This window comes from Talpa europaea (genome assembly GCF_964194135.1).
Source record: "Talpa europaea genome assembly, chromosome: 3".
Lineage (NCBI taxonomy): Eukaryota > Metazoa > Chordata > Mammalia > Eulipotyphla > Talpidae > Talpa > Talpa europaea.
Window position 1 is genome coordinate 81,856,133 of NC_140069.1, and position 22,724 is coordinate 81,878,856.

The 22,724-nt window shown below is 38.7% G+C and overlaps 1 protein-coding gene across 4 annotated transcripts in view; it reads right to left on the reverse strand.

The window, feature by feature from the left end:
* Positions 1-18,867, reverse strand: part of SGCE (sarcoglycan epsilon) — a gene marked incomplete at both ends in the record, with an annotated part of 68,035 nt that extends 49,168 nt beyond the window's left edge. For 2 of the 4 annotated variants that reach the window (XM_084229673.1, XM_084229672.1), the window contains one exon: positions 18,672-18,780. In XM_084229673.1, the coding sequence (XP_084085799.1) occupies positions 18,672-18,780 (109 nt within the window). Of the gene's footprint in view, positions 1-4,513; positions 4,622-18,671 lie in introns of all 4 variants that reach the window. The other 2 variants (XM_084229670.1, XM_084229671.1) reach the window with 2 other exon arrangements.
* Positions 18,868-22,724: the final 3,857 nt, after the last annotated feature.

Sequence of the window (22,724 nt, forward strand, 5' to 3'; positions counted from 1 at the left end):
AGGCCCCAGCTTTATAAATCTTGATTTTAAGTCTAAAGCTTTTCTTAGCAGTTTGCCCTTCACCTTTGAGTTTACTCAACATCAAAGTACTGTAGGCCGTTCATCTGGCAGTGGTCAGTTACCATTTTTATTTCAGTCACAGCTAGACAGTTCCTACATTGTAGAATTCACCACAGAGAAGGGATTACATTGCCTTTTTAAACTTCAATCTTTTAAGAGATCTGTCATATTTCTTTATATGAGGTAGAAGAGAAACCACTACAACAGAAGGGAGGATTTCTTTCTCACAACCAAGTCATTCATTTTAGCCACTTATCCAAGCCATTTTTCTAACTTGGAGTTAAGTATTTTGATTTTACATATTACATGCTTTTTGTTTCTTTCTTAAATGTCAGAAAGTGGCTGCAAACCACTCTTAATTGGTCTCACACAACGCTGCAGTTGAAAAGGGTTTTAGATGTCATCCTTCCTCGGCATGCCAAAAATCTTTCTCTGTTAAAAGACAGATCTTAGCAATGCTCCCTACCTAACCTGGCCTTGGTATTCTACTCAACACAGAATTCCTGACAGATACCACCAATCGAAGTTGGCATGCATTTACTCACATGGAGAATTCAGTCCTTCAGTTTATAGATGACAAAACTGAACCCAGAGAGATTAAGCAACAGGTCCAAGCTTATAAGACTTTTAAGAAGAAGAGCCAGGACTTGAACCCAGGCAGTCATGTATTTTGTTGACCTGAAAATTTAAGGTAATATATTTGATAGCTGTACATAATATTATTACAACCCACCACAGATTATTTCTTAATAATCTCTCTTGTTTGATGATGAACCAGAATTTAAAGAGATAATGCAAGTTCATTCTATTAGTTCATCAAGTTATCTTAATTACATGGCACAACTGGAAGAGATGAGGTGAAAAATCACAATTTCAAGAAACAAATTTGATGTTTCTTTTGTTTAAAGAAACAAACAAATCTAAAGTTCAGAAGAAGAGAGATTTCATCCTCATAGCCAGAGCTTCAAAGGGGATACTCACATCTCTGTTAAACGAGATGGGCTTTTGAAGTCCTAGAACTTTGTGATCCTTTCTTCTGACTTTACCACTTTTCAATGGCAAAGAAGAATGCACATTTTCAGTCCTAAGGGCACTTCCTGCTCCTCTCTAACCAGGGAGGAAAATAAGTTATCTAGACAGGAATTTCTCTCTTTAGCCCATGCAGCACCTTACGTCAATAAGTTAAGGAGGGGCCCAACACCATTTATTGAACAAACTTTCTTTGCTCCATTGCATATTCTTTGCTCCTTTGTCAAAGATTAGTTGACTGTAAATCTGTCGGTTTATTTCATGGATGGAGCTGGAAGGGATCATGCTCAGCGAAATAAGCCAGAAAGAAAAAGAAAAATACCGATGGTCTCACTCATAGCAGGAATTTAGAAAACCTAATTAAGGGACCAGGAAAAAGACTAATTATAATAAAGAAAAAATCAAAATCAACAAGCAACTATAAACCAGGGATACACTACTAGGGGTGGGGGGAGGAGAAGAGGGACAAGGGTTAAAATAAGGGGGGTGGGAATTGTATGGGGAATATAACCAAAATGAAAATGCATACATTGTGCAAAAATGAAAAAATGATGTAAAAATTATATAAAATATATATATATAAAAAACTGAGGAGCCTCCTTTACGATGGCAGATGATATTCCAGCCAAGTTATTTGGAGTACACACTACTTCCTTCCCATGTGTTCAATTAAATATTAACATTTAACTTGAATAATTAGGAAAATAATTAAGAAATCAGGGTATGACTATCTTAACTTTCTCACTGTTTATTTTTTTTAGGAAAAGCAATGAAAGTTTATCAGTAAACCTAAGAAAGGAAGGAGAATTTGAAAATGTGTATCTGTGAAAAAGAATATAAAGATTAATATGAAGGCTAGTCCCTCTTTATTTAAATTATTGTGTAGGAAATTAAGTTTCTCTACCCTGCACCCTAGAAAAAAGAGAAGGGAATCCATATCTAAAATACACTTTACAATTTCTGTATCCACTTAACATGTGTCAAAGTAGAATAATGCTAAATGTGTTGATGAGACATTTCAAGTTCTTCAAAATCCTATTTACTGAGGAGATATCATCACCTTGCTAAAGTCAAGAATTGGAATATTATTTTAAAAGAAAGTTATACACACAAAATACAATTGCTAAATGTATTTTACTATATGTATGTCCTTACAGTGCTTTGGCGCTCTTGAATTGTCAAAAGAAATGACTGGGACTTATGGTAAAGAACATCTTAAAGAACAGAGTGATGACTATAATGTAGGATGTACAGATGTTAACTTATAAAGCTGCACACCTGAAACATCTAATGCTATAATGCAATGTACAAATACAGCATGTCCTTGCCATGTAAAATACAGTATATTTGTAATATTGTACTAGGAGCAATTCTCTTAATACTGTTGATAAAACTCACTACTCTCTGTATAAGATACTTTGATACTATCAATTAGTCAAGGAAAGCAGGAAGGGAGAGGCAACTAAAGGAGAGAGAATGTGGCAACCTGAACTGGTTACTTCAGTAGATTTAAGATGTACTGATCATTTCTGTTTTGAGAACTACGATTATTTGCTCAGGTTCCAAAGAGAGTCAATTTGAGGTCCAACTAGGTATACGATATTTGAAGTGGAAATCAACATCCTTTGGAGAGTCTAGAAAATACTGTATTATCAAGGTCTTGGAATAGTGCATTTCACTAAAAACAATACCATAGCATATGACCCAATTGGGTTTAACATTTAGTTAGAATTGCCTTTTGGGAAAATCAAATAGGAACAGGAGGGACATTTCCAAAGAGAAGAGAGAAGTTCTAGGGATCAATATTAAAGAGAAGAAATAAGAAAAGGGACAGGATAAGTGTAATTTAGTGCAAAATGTATTTAGTCCAGAAGAGTCTTCAGGGATCTTGTGTGGAGCATCAGGAATCAAGGAAAAGTCTAAGTCCTTGGGAAATGATAGAGCAGAAATACACAGCAGATGGCAACATTGAGAGCCATCTGGGCTCAAAACTAGAAAAATTAATAAACAGAAAGAGTGGATTGCTAAAGAAGCTGAAGTCCTCGGCTTGATTAAGGAACCACACAGATAAGGGTAGTCAGGAGTGAATGTCTTAAAGGAACCACAGAAAATCCCTTGACAATAGCTAAAGGAGAAACGGGAAGAAGGACTATGCTTAGGAACAAGGGCATCTAGTGTTTTTTAAAACTTTTTTTTTAAATGATCTTTGTATGGGAAGTTACTGTTCAAAATTTTTTTTTTTCTTACAGATACTAGAAATGAAAATGCCTTAAAAATGTAAAGGTGTCTATGAGTTTCTTTCAAAAACAGTAGCAGAGAAGAGATGCTGAAAACCTTCATGCTACTGTGAAACAAATCTGGGCACAGAAGATTCCAGCTGAAGAATAATTTGGTACTAGCTGGGAAAAAATTAGTGGCCCAACTTCATGGATATATGAAGAAAATGAGGTTAAACCAGGAATCACTCTGGAGCTTTTCCTCTGGCAGTAAGACCATTTTATCACATAAAATTATTGCCCTTTTAAAAGTATTTTTTAAATTACTGTTATTTTCATAGACACTTCAGCTTCCCTAAGGTTATGGAATCACATCTACTATTCTGCTAATGCTGTTGATCACATATAACCAAACTCTGTGTGTGTGTGTGTGTGTGTATGTGTGTTTTGGGGGTGGGGATCATAAAGCCTACTAATCAAGAAATATTAAAAGTTCATGATGATAATCCATATTTTGAAAACTACTCATCTTTGAAAACTACTATTTGAAAACTACTATTGATTTGAAAACTACTATTAAGTCAACCAAAATATTAAGTAAAGCCTTGTTCCTCCCTAATGAAATGCATTATTTCAAAGTTTCTGGTATGTCGGTAATGGACATTTACAGATAGGGAAGAAAAATTTAGAATCAATCATCAAGGGTCACGTTATCTTGCGAGTAGAACACAAGTGCCAACTAATTATTTAACAGCAAAACATCAATTGATTTTTGCAACAAAAATCACTCAAAACATCATGCACATCAGCCAAATATTTTATGACCATTTTTCTAAAAGTATATAAATGTTAAATGTATTTCTTAATGTTTTTCAATGTTATATATAAATTGTTATAATAACCACACTGGGACAATTTTTATAAGTGGCAAGCTAGTGACTAGATAAGGGGCAACGATAGGTTAAAAACATAGAAATTATTTTTAGTTAAAAAAAGGCAAAACTACAACAGAGAAAAAAATTTGGAAAATATGGATTAAGAACACAGGGGACAAGACATTTTAGAAGATTAGGAAAACGAAATTTGATTTTTTTCCAGATTGACTTATTTTTAAAAATGCACACATGAATAAAAAAGCAACAGGAATACTGGAAGCAGACATTTAACTGACTCCCAAAAAGGGATTTAGATTTACAACCTAAACTCACCATCTTTCTTCCCAGCAGCCATTTTTCTGCTGATTATAAAATTGGTGGCCTGTTTGGTCTTCCAGTTAACTGTTCCATTTATGCCATCAGCACAGCATAATAAAAAAGCTTTTCAGAATAAAACAAATGCACAAAAAATGAAATTAATGTCAAGTTAAAAATGACTATCACAGATCATCTGATATTAACTGGGATCAGATCTCTTCCAGCCTAGGTATTTGCTTAATTCCATTCCATAAATGTTTCCACCTATCAATACAAGGAATATTTGGGGATACAAGGTGAACAAGTCATAGTTCCTGCCCCTCAAAGAACTAACATTCTAGAGAGATTGATAATTTATGTACAGAAACGCACACAATATATAATATAGTATATATAGAATGGGGAAACAGATTTTGTTCCTAAGGTAAGGAAAAGACATAAGGAGAAAGGAAGAAATTAAGGATAAGGAAAAGGAACATAAGAGATAAGACACAATAGAGAAAAAATTAGAAGGGGTGGCTCCAAGAATATACAAGTCAAGAAAATACTTCATTAATCAGAAAGCAAGGACATGTGAATACAGCAACATTTGGGGGGGAGGGGCAAACTTAAAAGAGTTACTGTCTATAGTAAATCAGAGATGAAATGTATTCCTTTTCAAATTGAATTGTGAATAAATTTCTGAACTTAAACTAAATTATCAAGGTCCCATTCTAAACTGAAGAACATAATTCAAAATCCAGGTTATTAAAAGCCTATAAAGTAAGCAAACTAACGAAACTTGAGGTGAACATTTCACTGTTATCTGGAAGTGAAAATCAAAGGCCCTAACACCCCAAAGAAATAAATGATATATTTGGTTGGTATTCAATGTTTTAAATATGTAAACGTAAGTGTACTAATTTTACATCCACTAAAGGAGTAATCTAATGAATGAGTCACCTAATAATGTCCTTTTATATCTAGATGAAAAACATAGCAGTCCTTTCCTAAATCATTTAAACAATATCAGAGTGTTAATAGTCTCTTGTGGTAAAATACCCCAATCCCCAGGGTTCCCTAACTGCTGGGCTTCAAAGGCAACACACATATTATAATCACCTTGGAAATTCTCTAGATATATCTATTTCCACATACCCCCAAAAAATACCATGATAAAAAACTTTCAAAACACATGTTTAAAATTCCACAATGGAGAGTCCAGGTAGGTGGGTTACCTAATTTCATCATACTGACATATGAACTCAGGAAAACTGAGGGAAGCACTATAGAGGCTAAGGGTTACAGCATTTTCAACTGAGTCACATCATACGGGCCAAACGAAGGGCTAAGCTTAGAACTAAAAACCTTGTCCACTCCCAGCTCTAACTGTCCCCCAGCTGCAGATAATCTGCAAGAACATGTAAGTCACTGATGGACAATGGGACAGCCCAAGCTTGAAAGGCAGGTGACCAAATTCTTCTCTACAGCTTTTCACAGAACAATGTATGTATGTGGACCTGAGAAGCAACATTTATATAGATTAAAATCCCTCACGTTGCCTAGTCGTGAGCAAAGAGATGTCAAGCATATTGTCTAGTTCAGTCCTTATGAACCAAGTAATCTATTAACACGCCTGAAGATCATAGAGGCTTGATCTTAAAACTGGTGAGAATCCTGCAGGGAAGCAGATGCTCTTGAGAATGCACCATTTCTCTAAGAACTGAGGAGGTAGATGAAGAAAGAATGTCTTGAGTGCCCGTATGTCCTTTTCTCTACTCTAGTCCAGTGGTTCTCAAAGTATGTTGTGCATGAGAATTATTCAGAGTTATAGATATGTGCGGGCGATTCAAAGGATTTATTACTATGATACCTGTCTATGAGATTTTTTGTCTTACATTCGTAAGATTCATGTCATTGCACATTCTTGCCAGGTGAACCAATATCTCATTGCTCACACTTTCCAGGTCCTGTATCAGGGTAGCCTGATACAGGATTCAAAACAATTGTGACTTGGTGCCCTCCACTGTTAAAAAATAAAGGCAGGATAAAGTTGTTTAAACATGCTCTGCAGATAGTGCTCTATTTTAAAGGTAGTTTTGGTTTGAGCGCGTTTGTTTTTTTTTTTTTTTTAAGTCCATATTGACCCATCCAAAGTCCGATTTTGACAATAGAAGGTACAGTAAATTTAAACAAATAGACAACTTTTTATGGCTGTGCTCACCAGACAATGTCAGAAAGGGCAAGGCTGTTGTGCGATGGCTGGCATGGCTGCTTTAACATTTAAGCCCCACACCTTGAGGGAGAAATCTCAGTAACATGGAAGTAACTATTTGTTTTTAATTGGGTGTCCAAGATCATGGATCCACTGAACTTCCTGTATAGAAAATGACGGTGGTCCAGTTCAGAGTACTCATTGAAAACAGCTAGCAATTTAAAGTCTGATTTTCATTAGAAAAGAACCAAAGCATTTTTCTTTCTACGAGAAAAAAATGTCCTTAGTTAGGATGGGAAAATACGTTTCAATATTTTTTATATATTCACTTGATATATAACTTTTCAAGATCAAATTTAACATGCTAAATAAATAAAAAGGGTCAAACTGTAGAGACTGCTTTCAAAGATAATGGACCTTCCTCAGAAATCTTGAAAGAAAGAGAACTCTGTGTGCTCCCCGGGCTCATGATAATCTATGTTACAATTGTACCTGTATATAAGTTTTGCTCTAATTTGTACACACAAAGAATAACATGGATAGTGCATTTATACTGCCCAAACTAAGAAGACTTTCATAAAATAGCTAGCATAACAGTGCACAATTGAGCCAATTCCTCTACGCTCCCCCTTGCAATTCCAAACTTATCAAGGCCTGAATTAATCCAAAGGTGGCTGACATGCCCTTGAATTCCCTAGGAACTATACAACAGTAAAAGTTTGTCTTAAGATTCCATGATTCATTCTGAGTCTTGTAGCAGCCCGACTGCATTTCATCTGGCCTGGAGCAAGCACTCTCTGAAGAGACATTACTCTTTCCAAACCTGAATCATTTGCTGACTGGAGAAGGAGGGGTTCGCTATTTAATAAAAGCAATTGAAGAGCTGTGAATAGTGACTGATTGCTGATGAGCTAATCACAATGTAGAGACAGAAATAATAAATAATAAGTTATTCCAACACCTCTGTCCAAGGAAGTAAACAGCAGGACACAGCAAATGAAATTTAATCTGATTAACACACTCACTTTACAACCCAACCATCTTTCTCTGTCCACTGTTTCATCGGTCCCTCTTCCTATTTTACTCAAAAGGGACACAGACTTTGTTTTCCTAAACTGACACAGCACCCACCCCTGTATCTCTCTCTCCCCTTCTCTCGCTACTCGTCATATCACTTTGCCATCTCCTTACCCTTTACAATTTCTTCCCTTCCTTTTGACAATTCATAATACTTTTTTTTAAAAAAACTGCCTCATATTTAAATATTGCTTTCGTATTTCTCTAAAACTGTTAGTTATATTCTCAGTGGCTACCATGCTTTTGAGTGTTATGTACTAGGCACAACTAAAGATTTTAGACATATTAACTAAAGTAATTCTTACAGAAATAACATGAAGTACTATTAATGGTTCTAGTTTGCAATAAAGATATCAAATCTTAGTAAATGATGTAGCTTACACCAGTACACATGTTTAATAACTGGCAGATTTGAATCTGAATCTCTCTCATGGCTAACTGCAAAGTCTATGTCACAACCCTGTACGATTAAATGGGAAAGCAGTTTGTAAACTTATACATATTCTTATATTGCTTGCCATATTATTATACTAGTAGTAGTAGTAGTAGTGTTATCATCAAAGTATATTCTTTCTCAGAAAAAAAAAAGTTTCCCTCATGGTTTCTGGATTAGAAAAACTCAGGATGAGGTTAATGTTAATTAACCCATAGATGTTAATCCCATGCATTATATGTATGTACACACATACACACACACACACACATACACACACACATCACCAAAAAGAAAGTTAAAAGGTTGGAACCTACAGAGAAAACACAGTTTTGCTGAGGAGGGCTATTACTCCGGCAAAAAAGGGAATCAGGAAATGATATTCCTAAGAGAAGTGTAAACATGAAACTTTTAACCAAGAATGCCAGAATAATAAGTCTCTCAGTCTGGTAGGGCAGAGGATAATTATTTAATAAAATTAAAATGTGTAATAAAAATTATTAGAATTTTATCACTTTAGCACAGCTAGAGAATGCATTACACTTCAGAATGAAATAAAATTGGAGTACAGAAAGGAAATGTTAAATGCCGAAGTCTCTGGAAACAAAATATAGTTCAAATTATAGTTTTTGTCCATCGTGCTAGTTATTCAATAGTTCTACACCTCAGTTTCTTCATCCTGGAGAGTACAATATTGCCCACTTCATAGGCACAACAGGAGTATTAAATGAGCTGAAATAGTTAAATTCTTTATAAGATTGCTTAGCACACAACAGTGTTCTCAAAATATGGGCTATTATCATTTAACCTTCAACTAACATGAAGGCATTTTTAAATTTCTGTGAATGTGACTTAAAAATATATATATACATATGTTCAAAAAAATTGTTGGCACTACAGTTTGTACCCCAGAATATGGCATTCTTGTATTGTTTGTCAGGATCATGAGACACATGGAAAAACGATAATATTCCTACGGCAGCGTGGAGTAAACGCTGGAGGTTGCTCAGGAACAGAAGCAAGAGCCCAGGAGCTGTGACCATGTCAAACACCAGGTTGCCTCCTGGTGGGGTAAAAAAATGTCATCTTTGTGTAAGTCTTCATTCCCAGCCCTGCACCAAGGCACACAGAAAACTGCAGTTTAACCCTTTTGAGGAAAGTCAGATGTAATAAGAAACAAGTTATATTGACATACTCTCTGACTGCCATAAACTCTTAAGTATTTCATCTAAGGAAATAAAACAACAAAAGCAAAAATGACAAGCACCCAAGGTTCAACTCTGCATCATGCATGTCAAAATTAGGGTGGAGGGAGATTAAATGCCCAACAGAAAAAAAAAGTGGTGTTTTGCTCCTTTGCTTAAATAGCCTGACCAAGGCACACACTGGGAAGATAAATTTTGTTTTCCACTTCCTGGAAACGGTACTATCCTGTTTTTGTTTTTCACTATCTGTGTTCTATTTCAGAAATACTGCATGAAAAAAGCAGCACCCGAGGAACCCTTAACAAAAAGGATGTGTAACACACGTAGCAGTTATATGCATAATTACAACTCATCTGCAAAATGTTGGACTGTTTTGAAATTATTAAAATTAGTGAAGGAGAAAACACAAAATAGTAAGTAGACTGTGTGAAATCTAGTGTAAAAGTGCAATCTAGTGGGAAACAGGGCAAAGTGTGTTACTGGATTAGGGAAGCAAAACTACAGGAAAATAGTTCTGCTCAAAATAAAAAATAAAATGATGCCTATAAGATCTTTCTAAGTAACCTATGAAATAGAAATATTCTCTTCGAGTACTATGTGTTTACTTAAATTGCCATTAACTTTCTCTGTTAGAGAAGTTATACATTCTCATTGTAATATATTTAAGTAATGTTTAACCAGGAGGGTAGAAAATATGAAAGTTCCCTCTAATGTATCTATGGTCATCCCTGCAAAACCTCTGCCTAGGATGTTATTCATTCCTAAGAGTCTTCGTATCTTTGCATGCTCTATGCATACGCAAATATATGTGTCACATGTACATAAAAACATACATGTTGTTTTTTTACCTAATTTGAACACACTGTATATTTTTCATTTCGTGTATAGCTTGAACATATCTACCTGATAACATATTTTAAGGTTGCTTAGCTTCATGCTCTGTGGCTTGTTCATAATCCATTGCCACCTCAAACTCAGCCTCCCCAAAAATAAGTCTATATATCTTTCCTTTAAAATCTTCCAGCAATCGTTATCCTGTGAATGGTACCAACACCAAGCCTCAAGAATATGGCCAGAAGTCATCTTTGATATTTCCTCCTTCCAATCTGTACTCCAAAATCAATCCACTATTTACTCCTATAGACTCTGACCCCTCTTATCTTTATCTTCCCATTACCACCCCTGTCCAGGAGGTCATCTCTAGCCTAAATCACTAATGCAGACCTTCTAACTGATCTGAGGCAATCTATTCTGACCCCTCGAATCCTTTCTTCACAAAGCAGCCAAATTGCTTTTTGAAATGCAAATCTAATCATGTCCTGGTTTAACTCCTCCAGTGACTTCCCGTAAGTTTCAGGATAAAGATTGTGCTCTTTAAAGCAGTGTAACAGGTGCTACAGATTTGCTCCCTGCCTCCAGCCTAGTCTTTCATTTAGTGCTCCTTCACTCTAGGCTCCAACCTTACTTGACTCCTTCCAGTATGTTCTATTTTCCAGGCTCAACCTGCCCTAGGGCCTCCACAGAGCTCTTTCTTTCACTTCAAATATAACTTTCCTTTTCACCTCAGTAACATTTACTCATCCTTCAGATTTGAGTACTTCCTCAGAAAAGCCTTCCTTAAGCCCCTTGTCTGGCCAAATTCCTTACTTAGAAATTATGTAGTGTCTGTAGCACTTATCATAGTTCTAAGTGCACATTTGTATGTGTGGTTATTTGATAAATCCTTATTAATTGGGATCACGTATTCCTAAGCATCTACCAGGGAGTCTTCAAAGCTAGCCGATAACCCCAAAGTAAGTCAAATCAATCAATAAAAGAATTATTAGTAAAGCTAACCAGTATTTTCTCTAGCTTTTCATTATTACCATCAACACCACAATGAAAATCCTCATACTTTTATCTTTCAGCATTTTCATAACTGTTATCTGTGAGCTAAACTTCCACAAGTAAAACAACTAGACAAAAAAAATACATTTCAAATTTTGATAAGCATATCAAAAAGCAACCTGCACTGCTTCTAATTCTGCAGCGCTAAAATCAACTCTATAACTATAAAAAAATGAAAACTGTTAAAGGTGCTACATCGATTAACTCTGATTTCATAGAAGAGAAAAGCCAATGTCATTTTACCGCACAGCAAGAAACACCAATTTGCTAAGGAGGAAAGAACAAAAAACCTTGGGCCTAATTTTTTCCTTTTCTCTTCCATTCCAAGGTAAAAGATCAACTTTATTTCTATGCCTATTGCTAAAGAAACTGGGGAGTAAAATATGTTACTTAACTGCAATAGGAAAATTAACTGTGATCTCTTCTTTCAAATTCGCAATGAGCTCCAAATCTCCATGATAATCAAAGTAGTGACCAGATGAATTGAGTAAAAAGCTAAAGAATGGGGGAAGAATTTACAGCTGAGCTGCCTAACTCCTAAATATTTTCCAAAGGAGCGCTTCACTTGTCAGAAAAGCAAGCCTGCCTTCTGTGTTACAACAGATACTGTGATTTCCCATGGTAAAGAATGCAGAAGAGCTATTCTAAAAATCTGATCACTCCAAGGCAATTATGTAGAAATTGAGATGTGCAAAAGATGAGTGATTTTAAGGAATAAAATACGTTTAAACCACTATTATAAAATATTTAATAGAAATTCCAAGAACACACAAAAATTAAAATTCTACCAAAGTGACCCAAGAAGAAAACAGCAGTTTACCTTTAGTTATATTAATCTTTTCAAGATTATAACATTTGATTCTCATGCCAGCAACTCGGGTTTTGAGGCTGCCTATTATTTCCCAAGACAACTTCTTTACATTTTAAAATGTAAACATTGGGGATCATTTATGTAGCCCAGAAGCAGGAGCAAGCATTTGCATTCAAGGAATTGCAAGTAGATGCTTGCAGATCAGGTGAGCGAGCAATGACAAGCCAGAAGCTCATCTTTGAGCGTTTCTCTCTCGGAAATATGAGCTCAGCCCAGGAACGCCTGTGGCTTCTTCAACAACTGGGACGCAAGCCATGAAAACTTGCCCTGTGTATTATTACAATCCCACAAAAGTGCACGGCATCCTTCATAAGAGAAAATAGAGGAAACTCGTTCAACATTAAAAACATACTTCACACGGAGTGAGAGTGAGTGTTTCTGACCTAGCGATGTGAGAGGAGGAGGAAGTTCTGGGCGTAGGGGGCAGAGGCAAACACGAAAGGAGGAAAAAGTTGGTTAGAAAAGATGACTGAAGAACATTCTCTCCTTGCTTCACATCTCTCATCAGAGTCCCCCCTTATTTTATAAGGCTCCAGAGTATAAAAATAGTTTCTTAGGAGTCAGATGCATTCCAGGTTAGCTTTCACTCACTCCTCTGAAGTCCCATGTACATGTTCCCAAATTAATTTTGAGCAGTCACATCCTCAAAGTTAGATGTGGCATTCAAAATAAACTACAAATATTCAGATGGAGAGGAAAGAAAAATCTGCACGGAGACATTCTTGAGACACTGAGAATGTGTTCCTGAAGCAATCAGAAACTAGGCTAAAAGAGCACCAGGTCAGAAGCTGAAAGACTTCATTTTTCTATTGCAAGCTAAAAATTGTGACTGTAAGCACAATAAGAAAATATAAAATGGGGGGGGGGACAGTACAGATGGGAGAAGAACTGCCTCACATTTCCCCATGGGGAAGAGGCAGCTGTCAAGGGCTGAGCTGTCCTGGGCCAACAGCCAGCAGTGCCCGCTCCCACTTCACCCTAGGCTCCCCCACACAGCCGGCCACTCTGCCCTAGAAGCCTGCTCCCAGGTAGCAAGAAACACCAGGACACCAGGAATAACTCAAAGCAGTGAGTTAAAGTCAAGACACTGCAGGAAAAAAAAATTAAATCTTCTATTTTCTTCCAGATTTTCTTGTTTGAAATGGAATGTGAAGAGGGGCAAGAATGCCTTAAATTGTTCTGTTGCAACTACTTTGAGAAATCAACTTGCAACACACAGAACTATTCTTTTAAGACAGTTTATCAGAAAAAAATATTTTTATTACAAAGCTTTGTTGTCCCACGTTAAAAGATTACCATGGCCTTCAAACTAAATATTCATTGCATCACAAGAAAGTATTTCTGATATTTGAAATGAAAAGAAGTAAAGATATTAAGTTGATTCCCTTGTTGAGCTGTACTGTTAGAAAGGTTTCGAGTTGAAATCCATCTCTACCTTTCACCCACTGATGGCAGTTCTGCTTTCTGAAGCAAACAGAAGAGTTTATGTCTACTTTTCCTCTTCAAGCTAAACATTTCCAGACCCTTTAAGGATACCTCCTATGACAAGATTGCCAGACCTCACACCATCCCCACGGACTGCTCTGGAAGTTGTCTAATTTGTCAAAGTTTCTCTTTAAATGTGACAGCCAGAAATGGACACAATACTACAGATGTGGTTAATTAGAGCAGGGTACTATTAATTTTTGTGATATATGGACACTCTACTATTATCAGAATCTAAACTTGATTTTTTTTTTTTGCAACCATATCAGGTTGCTGGTTCATATTAATCTTTTCCCTCAAACACTGCCACCATATCAAGTCACTTCCTTCTCTACACACCAGTGAATTGTGATGCATTTACCGCTATAAAATGTTATTAGTTTCAGCATAACACTGCAGCTATATAAACCATGTTAACTCTGCATTCTATACATTTGTAGCCGTGTCCCTTTTTAAGTCATCCATAGACTTTAAAGCAAGCAACCAAATCTCGATCCGAATCATTCATATAGATATTGAAGAAAACACAACCCAAGGTAAAGGTTTGTGATCTTCACCAGGCACCAATCCTGGTCCCAAACACCTGGCCGGTGCTGGTGCAGCCTGCCTCACGCTCACAAAGCAATCTTGCTAATTAGTCTACACACCATCTCACACAGAAAAGCACCCTGCAGCCCTGACAAATGCTTTGCTAAAGATTCATTTACCCCTCAAAACAAAACATTAAAAAACCTGCACATATTAAAACAATAGCATGTAAAAAATACATGTGTATACGGAACAAAGACTAGACGGAAAGATGCATCCATGGAAATGTTTGTTCTTGTGTTAGTCTATGGAGATTGTGTTTTTATTTGATACTGTCTGTACTATAGTTACATTGTTGAAAATTTTTAAGACACTGGCATTTTGTTTAGAGTATTTTGCTTGAAAACAGTTTATGTGAAACAGTTTTAACAGCACTGACACTCGATCTGATCCCACTAACCTAAGAACCTCAATCAGAAACATAGTCTTTTGAAAAGACTTGTTGATTCTTAGAAACACCAACAGCTCCTTTTTATGAAATCTGCATTACTGTATCAGGTCTAACATTTCTGGAAATCAGGGAGACCTCAGTCTAGAGAACAGGATCCTGAGTTTAGAAAAAGTCTGAATGATTTTTGCACATGTGTTTATCTGTCTGTCTGTGCATATCTGTCTGTCCTTTTGGATCCCATCTCTGCTGGAGAGGTTGGAATGGATGGGGAGAAAAGCATCACATTAATATTCCTGTGAAGCTCTGCATTAAAACAGAAGTCCAGTCCAAGAATGTCTAATGGACATATATACCCACATCATCTATATACCTAGGATCCTTTTCTGCATTAAGTGTAAGAAATAAGATTAGCAATAGAATTTGCAGTATGGGTTTTAGAACAGAGGTAAGGATGAGGTTTAAGCAAAGGGGTCAAATAGAGTAAGTGCAGACAGTAAAAAAGAAATAACATGGTTTGCTATTTTGGAGAATATGTGACTTAGAAATACTGCACTTAGAATGCCGAACAATCTAAAATACCTGATTGAGAATTTCTTTTAACTTGTCAGGATTTCCTCACTGCTTCAGCATTTTGTTTAAAGCGTGATTTCACTAGTGGAAAACCAGTATTAGAAGTTGGATACATGCGATCTGGATCTCTTTAAGATTATCCCTTTCCAGTTTCCTCTGCTGCTGTCCCTTGCTATTTTCTATGTGTGAGGAAAAAAGTGAAAATTCCACTTTGCTTAGAAATACAATTTGCACACCATACTGGAAATTAAGCTAAACAGATGATGTTGATCAACAGTTTTTAGAATTATAGCAAACTGTTTAAAAATGAATAAAATGATCAAATACTAAGTCAAGTTACTATTTATTTGACAATTGAAAATTTTACTTTGCTCAAAAATAAATTTTCCCTACCATACTAAAAGTTAAACCAAACGGATGGGTAAATTAGCAGAGTCAGAGAGCCATAGCAAGCTATCATTAAAAATAGATAAAATGTCTAATGAGAAAATCCAGTTGTTATTTGATAACTAAATATCTTACTTTACTTAGAAATAATTTCTCCTTCCATACCAGAAGGCAAATACAGGTGGTAAATAAGTAAGTCCAGATATCCACGGGAAATTGTTCTTAAAAATGGATTAAAATATCCAACTAGAAAGTCCAGTTATTATTTGACAAGTGAAAAATCCACTTTGTTTTGAAGTACAATTTTCCCATCACTCTAGAAATTAAGTTAAATACATGAAGTACTCAGATTCAGAGCATACATAGCAAACTGTCATAAAACAGGTAAAATGTCCAAATAGAAAGTCTAGTTACTATTTAACAAGTGAAAATCCCACTTTGCTTTAAAAGACAATTTTCCCACCACATCAACAGCTTCATAGAGCTATGGCAGATTCTTATAAAAATGATTAAAATGTTTAAATATAATGCCTACTTATTATTTGACAAATATATATAATGCACATTTGTACTTTTTTGCTTTGCATATAATTTTGTTCAAAATGGCTAAAAAATAGTTAACACTGGGAATAAGTATCTGAGAAAAACCCACAATTTAAAATGTAAATTTTACATTTATTTATAAATACTAAATATCAAAAAAGTGTTTTAAATCCTTGTCTATTAAATTTTGGGGTGGTCTGCAATGTTCTGTGGTTTTAACACAAAAATGTTATATGTAGCTTTATTTGTAATACTGTTTTTGCTGTTTTAGATAAAAATCTTTATCTAAGCTACTCACCTATTCCTCCCCCCCTTAGGAGATATGTTTTTGAGATAAGTGAAAATTTTTTCATGTGTTGGAATAAAAAACACATGGAACTACACAAAAACCATAAGTAATTATGTATTAGAATAGAAATATTAGAAGAAATTCTCAGTTCTCTGGTTTAAATATGTACTAAGATTGTTCATTTAAATTTTTAATTAGAAAAAGTCACTGATTGTATATCCTTTAAGGAAAAAAATGCAAACAATGTTATTTAACTTTTCCTAGGAAGGAAATTAATTTGAACCCATTTTTATTTTCCAGAATTTATAAACATGCAACTCTAAGAAAATATATATAATTACTAGGTATATCTATATGCATGAAGCAGTTCTAGAAAAGAAAACTCCAGAAGGTTTACTGGAGTCATCTTGGAATGAATTGTTACAGGTGGTCTTGATTTTCTTCATTTTTTTCAGCTTTGTCAAGTTTTTTCCCTAAATTTGTACAAAAATTTTGGATTGCTACTATAAAAGTAACACTTATTTATAAAAAAAAATTCTGATTAACATTTTGAAATAAAACAAACTTGTTCACAGTTGCAAAGTCTTGGGATAGATATTTAAACTTGAATTTTCCATCTATACTGGTCTTCAATCTCATTTTTTAGAAAAGGAATGTCAATCAGTAACAAATAGGTAATTTCTCAGAATGAAAAAAAAAAAAGATGCTAAGAATTTGACAGACTGGCCATTACCAGAACAAACATAAATTTTAAAACTCTTCTATCTTGCAGAAAAGGTGAACATCCGAAAGATTAGAAGATACTTTTAAAAAGTGACATTGTGTTCACCCAACTTCCTAGAAAAACATCTTTCACTGTTGGAAATCTGCACTTGATTCATATTTCTGATGGTCAACATCTTATTTCTGATTAAAAAAAAGAGTAAATATAGTTTTGTTTATTCCTAGAAAGGCTTGCTTTTAAATGCAATCCCTGACACCCTGTCATCTATAACAGGTTAAATTCTTATTTCTCCTTTAATTATAAAATCATCTCCAGCAATGTTACTAAATATGCTCAACTTTAACCTTCAAATACTAATGTGTTTCGTCCATGTTTCAGGAACCTCATTCAGCTGTAGGCAATTTGGTTTTCCATTTATTGCAAACTTCTTTTACTTTTACTTCTTTTATCAACAGATTGTCAGTTTTCTCAGCGCCTAACAATTGAGAGCTCAAATTAAATTCGTGTTAAGGGTTTTGGGGTGTTTTTTATTTTTTTTTTAAGCAGCCTTCCTCATCCGTATTTTAGAGTCTTGCAACTCATTGCTAATGTCTGTAACCTAAAACACACACAAATATTTGTGGCTGAATCTCGACAACACGTTAAAAAGATTAAACGTGCGGTTACCTTGACTAAAAGTACTCGTTCACCCTACATGATTTAGAATAAGGTAAAGCGTTGCAGGGAGAGCTAGATGTCTGCATAAACCTTCTAATCACCACCAAAAAGCCATAGCTGGGAGCCTCCGCAGCCCACCAAGCTCATGGGAGGCATCCACAGCTGCTTTTGATTATTTTGCTTTCTCGAAATATTGCTCTGGTGGGTCAAACGGTGCTGTTTGCAGCGTCTCTGGCACCCGGCCGGAGGAAACCTTGACCTGAACGCCCTGTTTAGCTCCTAGCATTTAATGATTCTGCTTCCCTTCTCCTTAAAATGTAAGAAAAACGGGTTTTTCGCTGCCCAGAAATGCCCTGAAGAATAGGGGGGAGATAGGGGTTTGAAGGGCACATTTTATTTTTCTCCCCCATAGGATTCCAGGAAAGGAGAAAAGACATGTTTGTGTAGAACGGACGTAGCTCGACGCCCTTTTCCAGGTTCCATGGACCACAGAGCCCCAATCTTAGGGTAACAGCACCCCCCCACAAATAGGTTTTGACCCCCTTGCTTTTTGCAGCAGGAACCGCGGCTGAGAGGGTGTGTGTGTGGGGGGGGGGGGGGATTGGAAAAAACTGGAGATGGAATTTCTGCGCGCTCTGGGCAGGGAGGGGCCGCGGGGGCGCGGAGAAAAAAGGCCAGGGGTCAAGCCTGGACCGCACCGAACCCGGGAAGTGAGGTGCTGGGTGTCCTGGAGGAGGGGTACAACGAGGACGAGGCTGGCAAGTGGGGCTCACGCCCAGAAAATGTGCCCAACTACCCAAAATCCGGAGGGGGGGATGGGGAGGCGACGGCCTGTTGGCCCCAGGACCTCCCGTCGCGCGAAGGCCACTAACCTGTCAGCCAGAAGGTGCCAGTGGTCGCGGGGCTCATCCTGCGTGTCCCCCGACCCCGTCCCGTCCAAGCACAAGGGTGTCCCAGCTCCCACCACCGGGGCAATTGCATTCTTGGCCTGACTAGGCCGGCAGTCCTCGATTCTCCCTCCCCTCCCTTTCTTCTTTCCTCCCAGCTTGGCCAGTTCAGCATCAGCATCCAGCACCCCCTCCTTAATCCCGTACTCCCTCTAGCGGCGGGCCGGGGCAGCGGAGCCCGCGCCCCCACCCCCTTCCCCCATCCCCCCCTCCCCGGCTCCCCCCTCCGCCCCCCTAACCCGCGGAGCACGCTGGGATTTGGCGCCCCCCTCCTCTGTTCAGCCTATATAAGGCTCCCGGTCGGCGCTCCGGGTACACGCGCTTCAACTTCGGTTGGTGTGTGTCGAAGAAACCTGACTGAGCCCTCGGGAGAGCAGCGGAGAGGGTCCACCGAGCCTCGCGAAAGGTCCGCTGAGCGGGCTCGCGTCCGGAGCCACTCCGGGCTGCGAAGCACCCAGCGGAACCCACGCCTGGCGCAGGTGTGGGACCCCCGTCCTTCCTGTCTTCGCAGAGGAGTCCTCGCGTGGTGAGTATGCGGTGAGGATGTTTTTCTTCTTAAGATTACATTCATTCCCCCTCCTTATTGGGGTCCACGGGAGATGGGAGTAGTGCCCCCGAATCTCTCTCTACGCAAACCTTGTCACGCCTTCACTGGCTGTCCCCCAAAACAGAGTGGACAAACCCAGCCTTCAGGGCTTTGATTTCCAAGACCCAAGTCTAGAGAGACGGGCTGTAGACAGACATGAGCTGCGGACAGACATGAGCTGCAGACGGACATGAGCTACAGACCGACTTGCAATTTGCTCTTCAAACGAGCTATAAAGTGCTATGCGCTGCAAACTAATTGGCGCTTCATTGCGCTACAAACGGATAACGCTTCAAACGAGCTATGAACTGATGGGTGCTTCAGCGAGCTAGGAACTAATAAGCGCTTCATATGCGCTACAAGCTGATGTGCTCTTCAAATGCGCTGCAAACTAATGGGCGCTTCAATGCGCTATACATTGATGGGTGCTTCGATGCGCTACAAACTGATGGGCGCTTGAGCTGCGCTACAAACCAGTTTGAGCTGCAGCTCTATATGAACTGCAGACCGATCACTGATTTGCGCTCTAAATGAGCTGCAAAATCTGAGCTGCAGAAGATGAATGCTACAAAAATGCGTATGAATAGCACTACAGCAGCGCTTCATTGCGCTACCAGGCACAGGAACTGCAGAGGTACATGAGCTGCAGACCAATTTATCTCTAAAATGCGCTACAAAGTAATAACAGCTGCAGAGGTACATAAACTGCACTGTTTTGCACTACAAATAAACCAACTATAGAGAAACAAGAGCTGCAGAGTAAGATTACTCTGTCTTTTTAGAGGGAGACCCCACCCTTTGTCTCTAACACACCTTTTGGAATGGCTCCCACTATGTTTTTCTGCAGGACGGTTCTCTGCATGATGGTGCTGTTAGACAAAATGGAGCCCCGGGCAAAAATTAGTGTTTAACATTCTACCCACACCATTCCTGCTATTGCAGTAGAGTGGAGGGGCGCTGATTTTAGTGTAAAGAGGATTTTTTGGCATTGGCAGAACTGCTGCCTTCCTAGTTGCGCTTGATTGAGTGGCAGTGTAGTTGTAGTGGTGGCGCGAATTGGAATCCAGCAACAGTTTGTGGAAGCTGTTGGTTTGCCTTGTATGGGGGTGGGGGGGAGATTGGATCTGGAGGTGATTGCTCTTGTTGCACGAAATGAATCTGCTGTTGGAGACGGGGGGAGGGGTTTGGGGAGGGGGGATCGTGGGAGAGGCTTGCAGCCAGTCTCAGACCTGCCCCGCCCATTCTAGCGCGCCCTCTCTGCAGTATCTGCTGAGAGCCGCTTAGCGCCTCCCCGCGCCTACTCAGAGCGCGCCTCCTCGGCCCCGCGCCTCCTCCGAGCGCGCCTCCCAGACCCCGCCTCCTCTAAGGGGGCCCCCCCGACCCCCACCTCTCCCAGACCCCGCCTCTTCTGAGGCTGCTCGCCCAGACCCTCACCTCTCCCCAGCCTGCCTCTTCTGAGGTGGCTGGTCCAGACCCCCACTTCTCCCCAACCCCGCCTTTCCTGAGGTGGCTGGTCCAGACCCCGCCTTACCAAAGCTTGGCCCCTCCCTGAGCCCGCCTCTCCTGAGGTGGCTGGTCCAGACCCCCACTTCTCCCCAACCCCGCCTCTCCTGAGGTGGCTGGTCCAGACCCCGCCTTACCAAAGCTTGGCCCCTCCCTGAGCCCGCCTCTCCTGAGGTGGCTGGTCCAGACCCCCACTTCTCCCCAACCCCGCCTCTCCTGAGGTGGCTGGTCCAGACCCCGCCTTACCAAAGCTTGGCCCCTCCCTGAGCCCGCCTCTCCTGAAGTGGCTGGTCCAGACCCCGCCTCACCAAAGCCTGGCCCCTTCCTGAGCCCGCCTCCTCTGAGGTGGCTCGTGGCCCCGCCTCCCCCAGAGCCTGCCTGCACCTGCGCAGTGTGGGCCTCCCTCCCCCCCCCCCCCCCCCCCCCCCCCCCCCGCTTCGGCCCAGCTCCTCTGCGCCTGCGTGCCTTCACTGTCTGAGCCTGGCTGTACAGCCCCGCCCTCCTGCGGTTTCTCGTCTGCGCCGATTTTGCTTTTTTATCCATTGGTATATAATAAACATAAGAATAATAAATAAGAATATTAACAATAGTAATTATCACTAACATTTCAATACTTCTTTTACAAGCACTTTGCATATTAAACAACATAATCCCACAATTTAAACGGATCGTGGGTTATGAAAAGTGCTTCTAAACTAAAAGACTGGCACTTGATAAGAGCAATCCAGCCAGATGTTTTAATACAAATGAATAAAAAGCTTTAAATGCTTTAACATTTAAGGAGGTTTTGGTTTGGTTTGGTTTGGTTCATTTGAGACACTAGTGGACCTATATGGTGGGTCCTGCTGAAAGTGGATGCAAAATAAAGTGGAAACAAAATGAGTAACAACTTGAATTGTGTTTCAGAGGAGTTTGAAGTGGAATATAATTGCTGTGGGCTTGGCTTCTGAGCCAGTATGAGGCATTTATCTGTGGACTTCTGATGCTGGTTGGTTTTTTTTTTTCCCCCTTGGAACTCTAGGGGATTGGCCCTGGCTGACTTTCTTACATATTTATTAATTGTGCCTGGCACATGGCAGGCATTCATTAAATATGTGTTAAATAGTCAAAGTAAATTGGTTTATTCATTGTCTTCTGTGGTGTCTGCAGGCAGTTTCTGGCTTCTTGCTCCTGGTCCTTTGAGGTTTCACTGCCCTGGGCGTAAACAGGCTCTTTTTTTAAAAGAAAAAAAAAAGCATGCTATTTTAAACTCCAATAATGCAAGCTGTAATTATACAGAACAGTTAAATTAATTTTAAAATACTCAAAATAATTAGCTTAAAGTAAAGCAAAAGCTAATTATTTAAATTTGGAGAATGTATATTTTTGAATGGTACCTGTTAATTTTAATTTCATGTAATGTAAGGTAATTACATTACAAAATATAGATTATAAAACAAATTTATGCCTTTCTGCAAGTCAGATGTACCATGTTTAAGTTTCTAATAAATGAAATTTAAAAACCTGGTTCTATATATTATAAACCGTGAATCAGAACTTTTAAGGTGGGGGGGCTGGAGTTCTTGTCTCCCAAGTATCTGTCACACCCCACCAACCCCCACCCTCCAAACAAATATACAATCTATGACAGCATAATTACAGCTTTCAGTAAAGGACCATGCCCCTTTTACCTAAACCTTCCCACTGTCCCCCTCCTCTTTGGAAATTCTGTGTCTGCATTTTAAAGAGGTTCAGAACAGTGGTTTTAAAAAAAAGTGCATATTATTAGAATTTACATCTCATAAACAGTATTAAAAAAGAAAGTTGGACATGTAAAATGTCAAGCAATTAATAAGAGTTGCTTAATGAATTGCTATTTCTTAATAGGATGTTTTAAGATGCAGTGGATT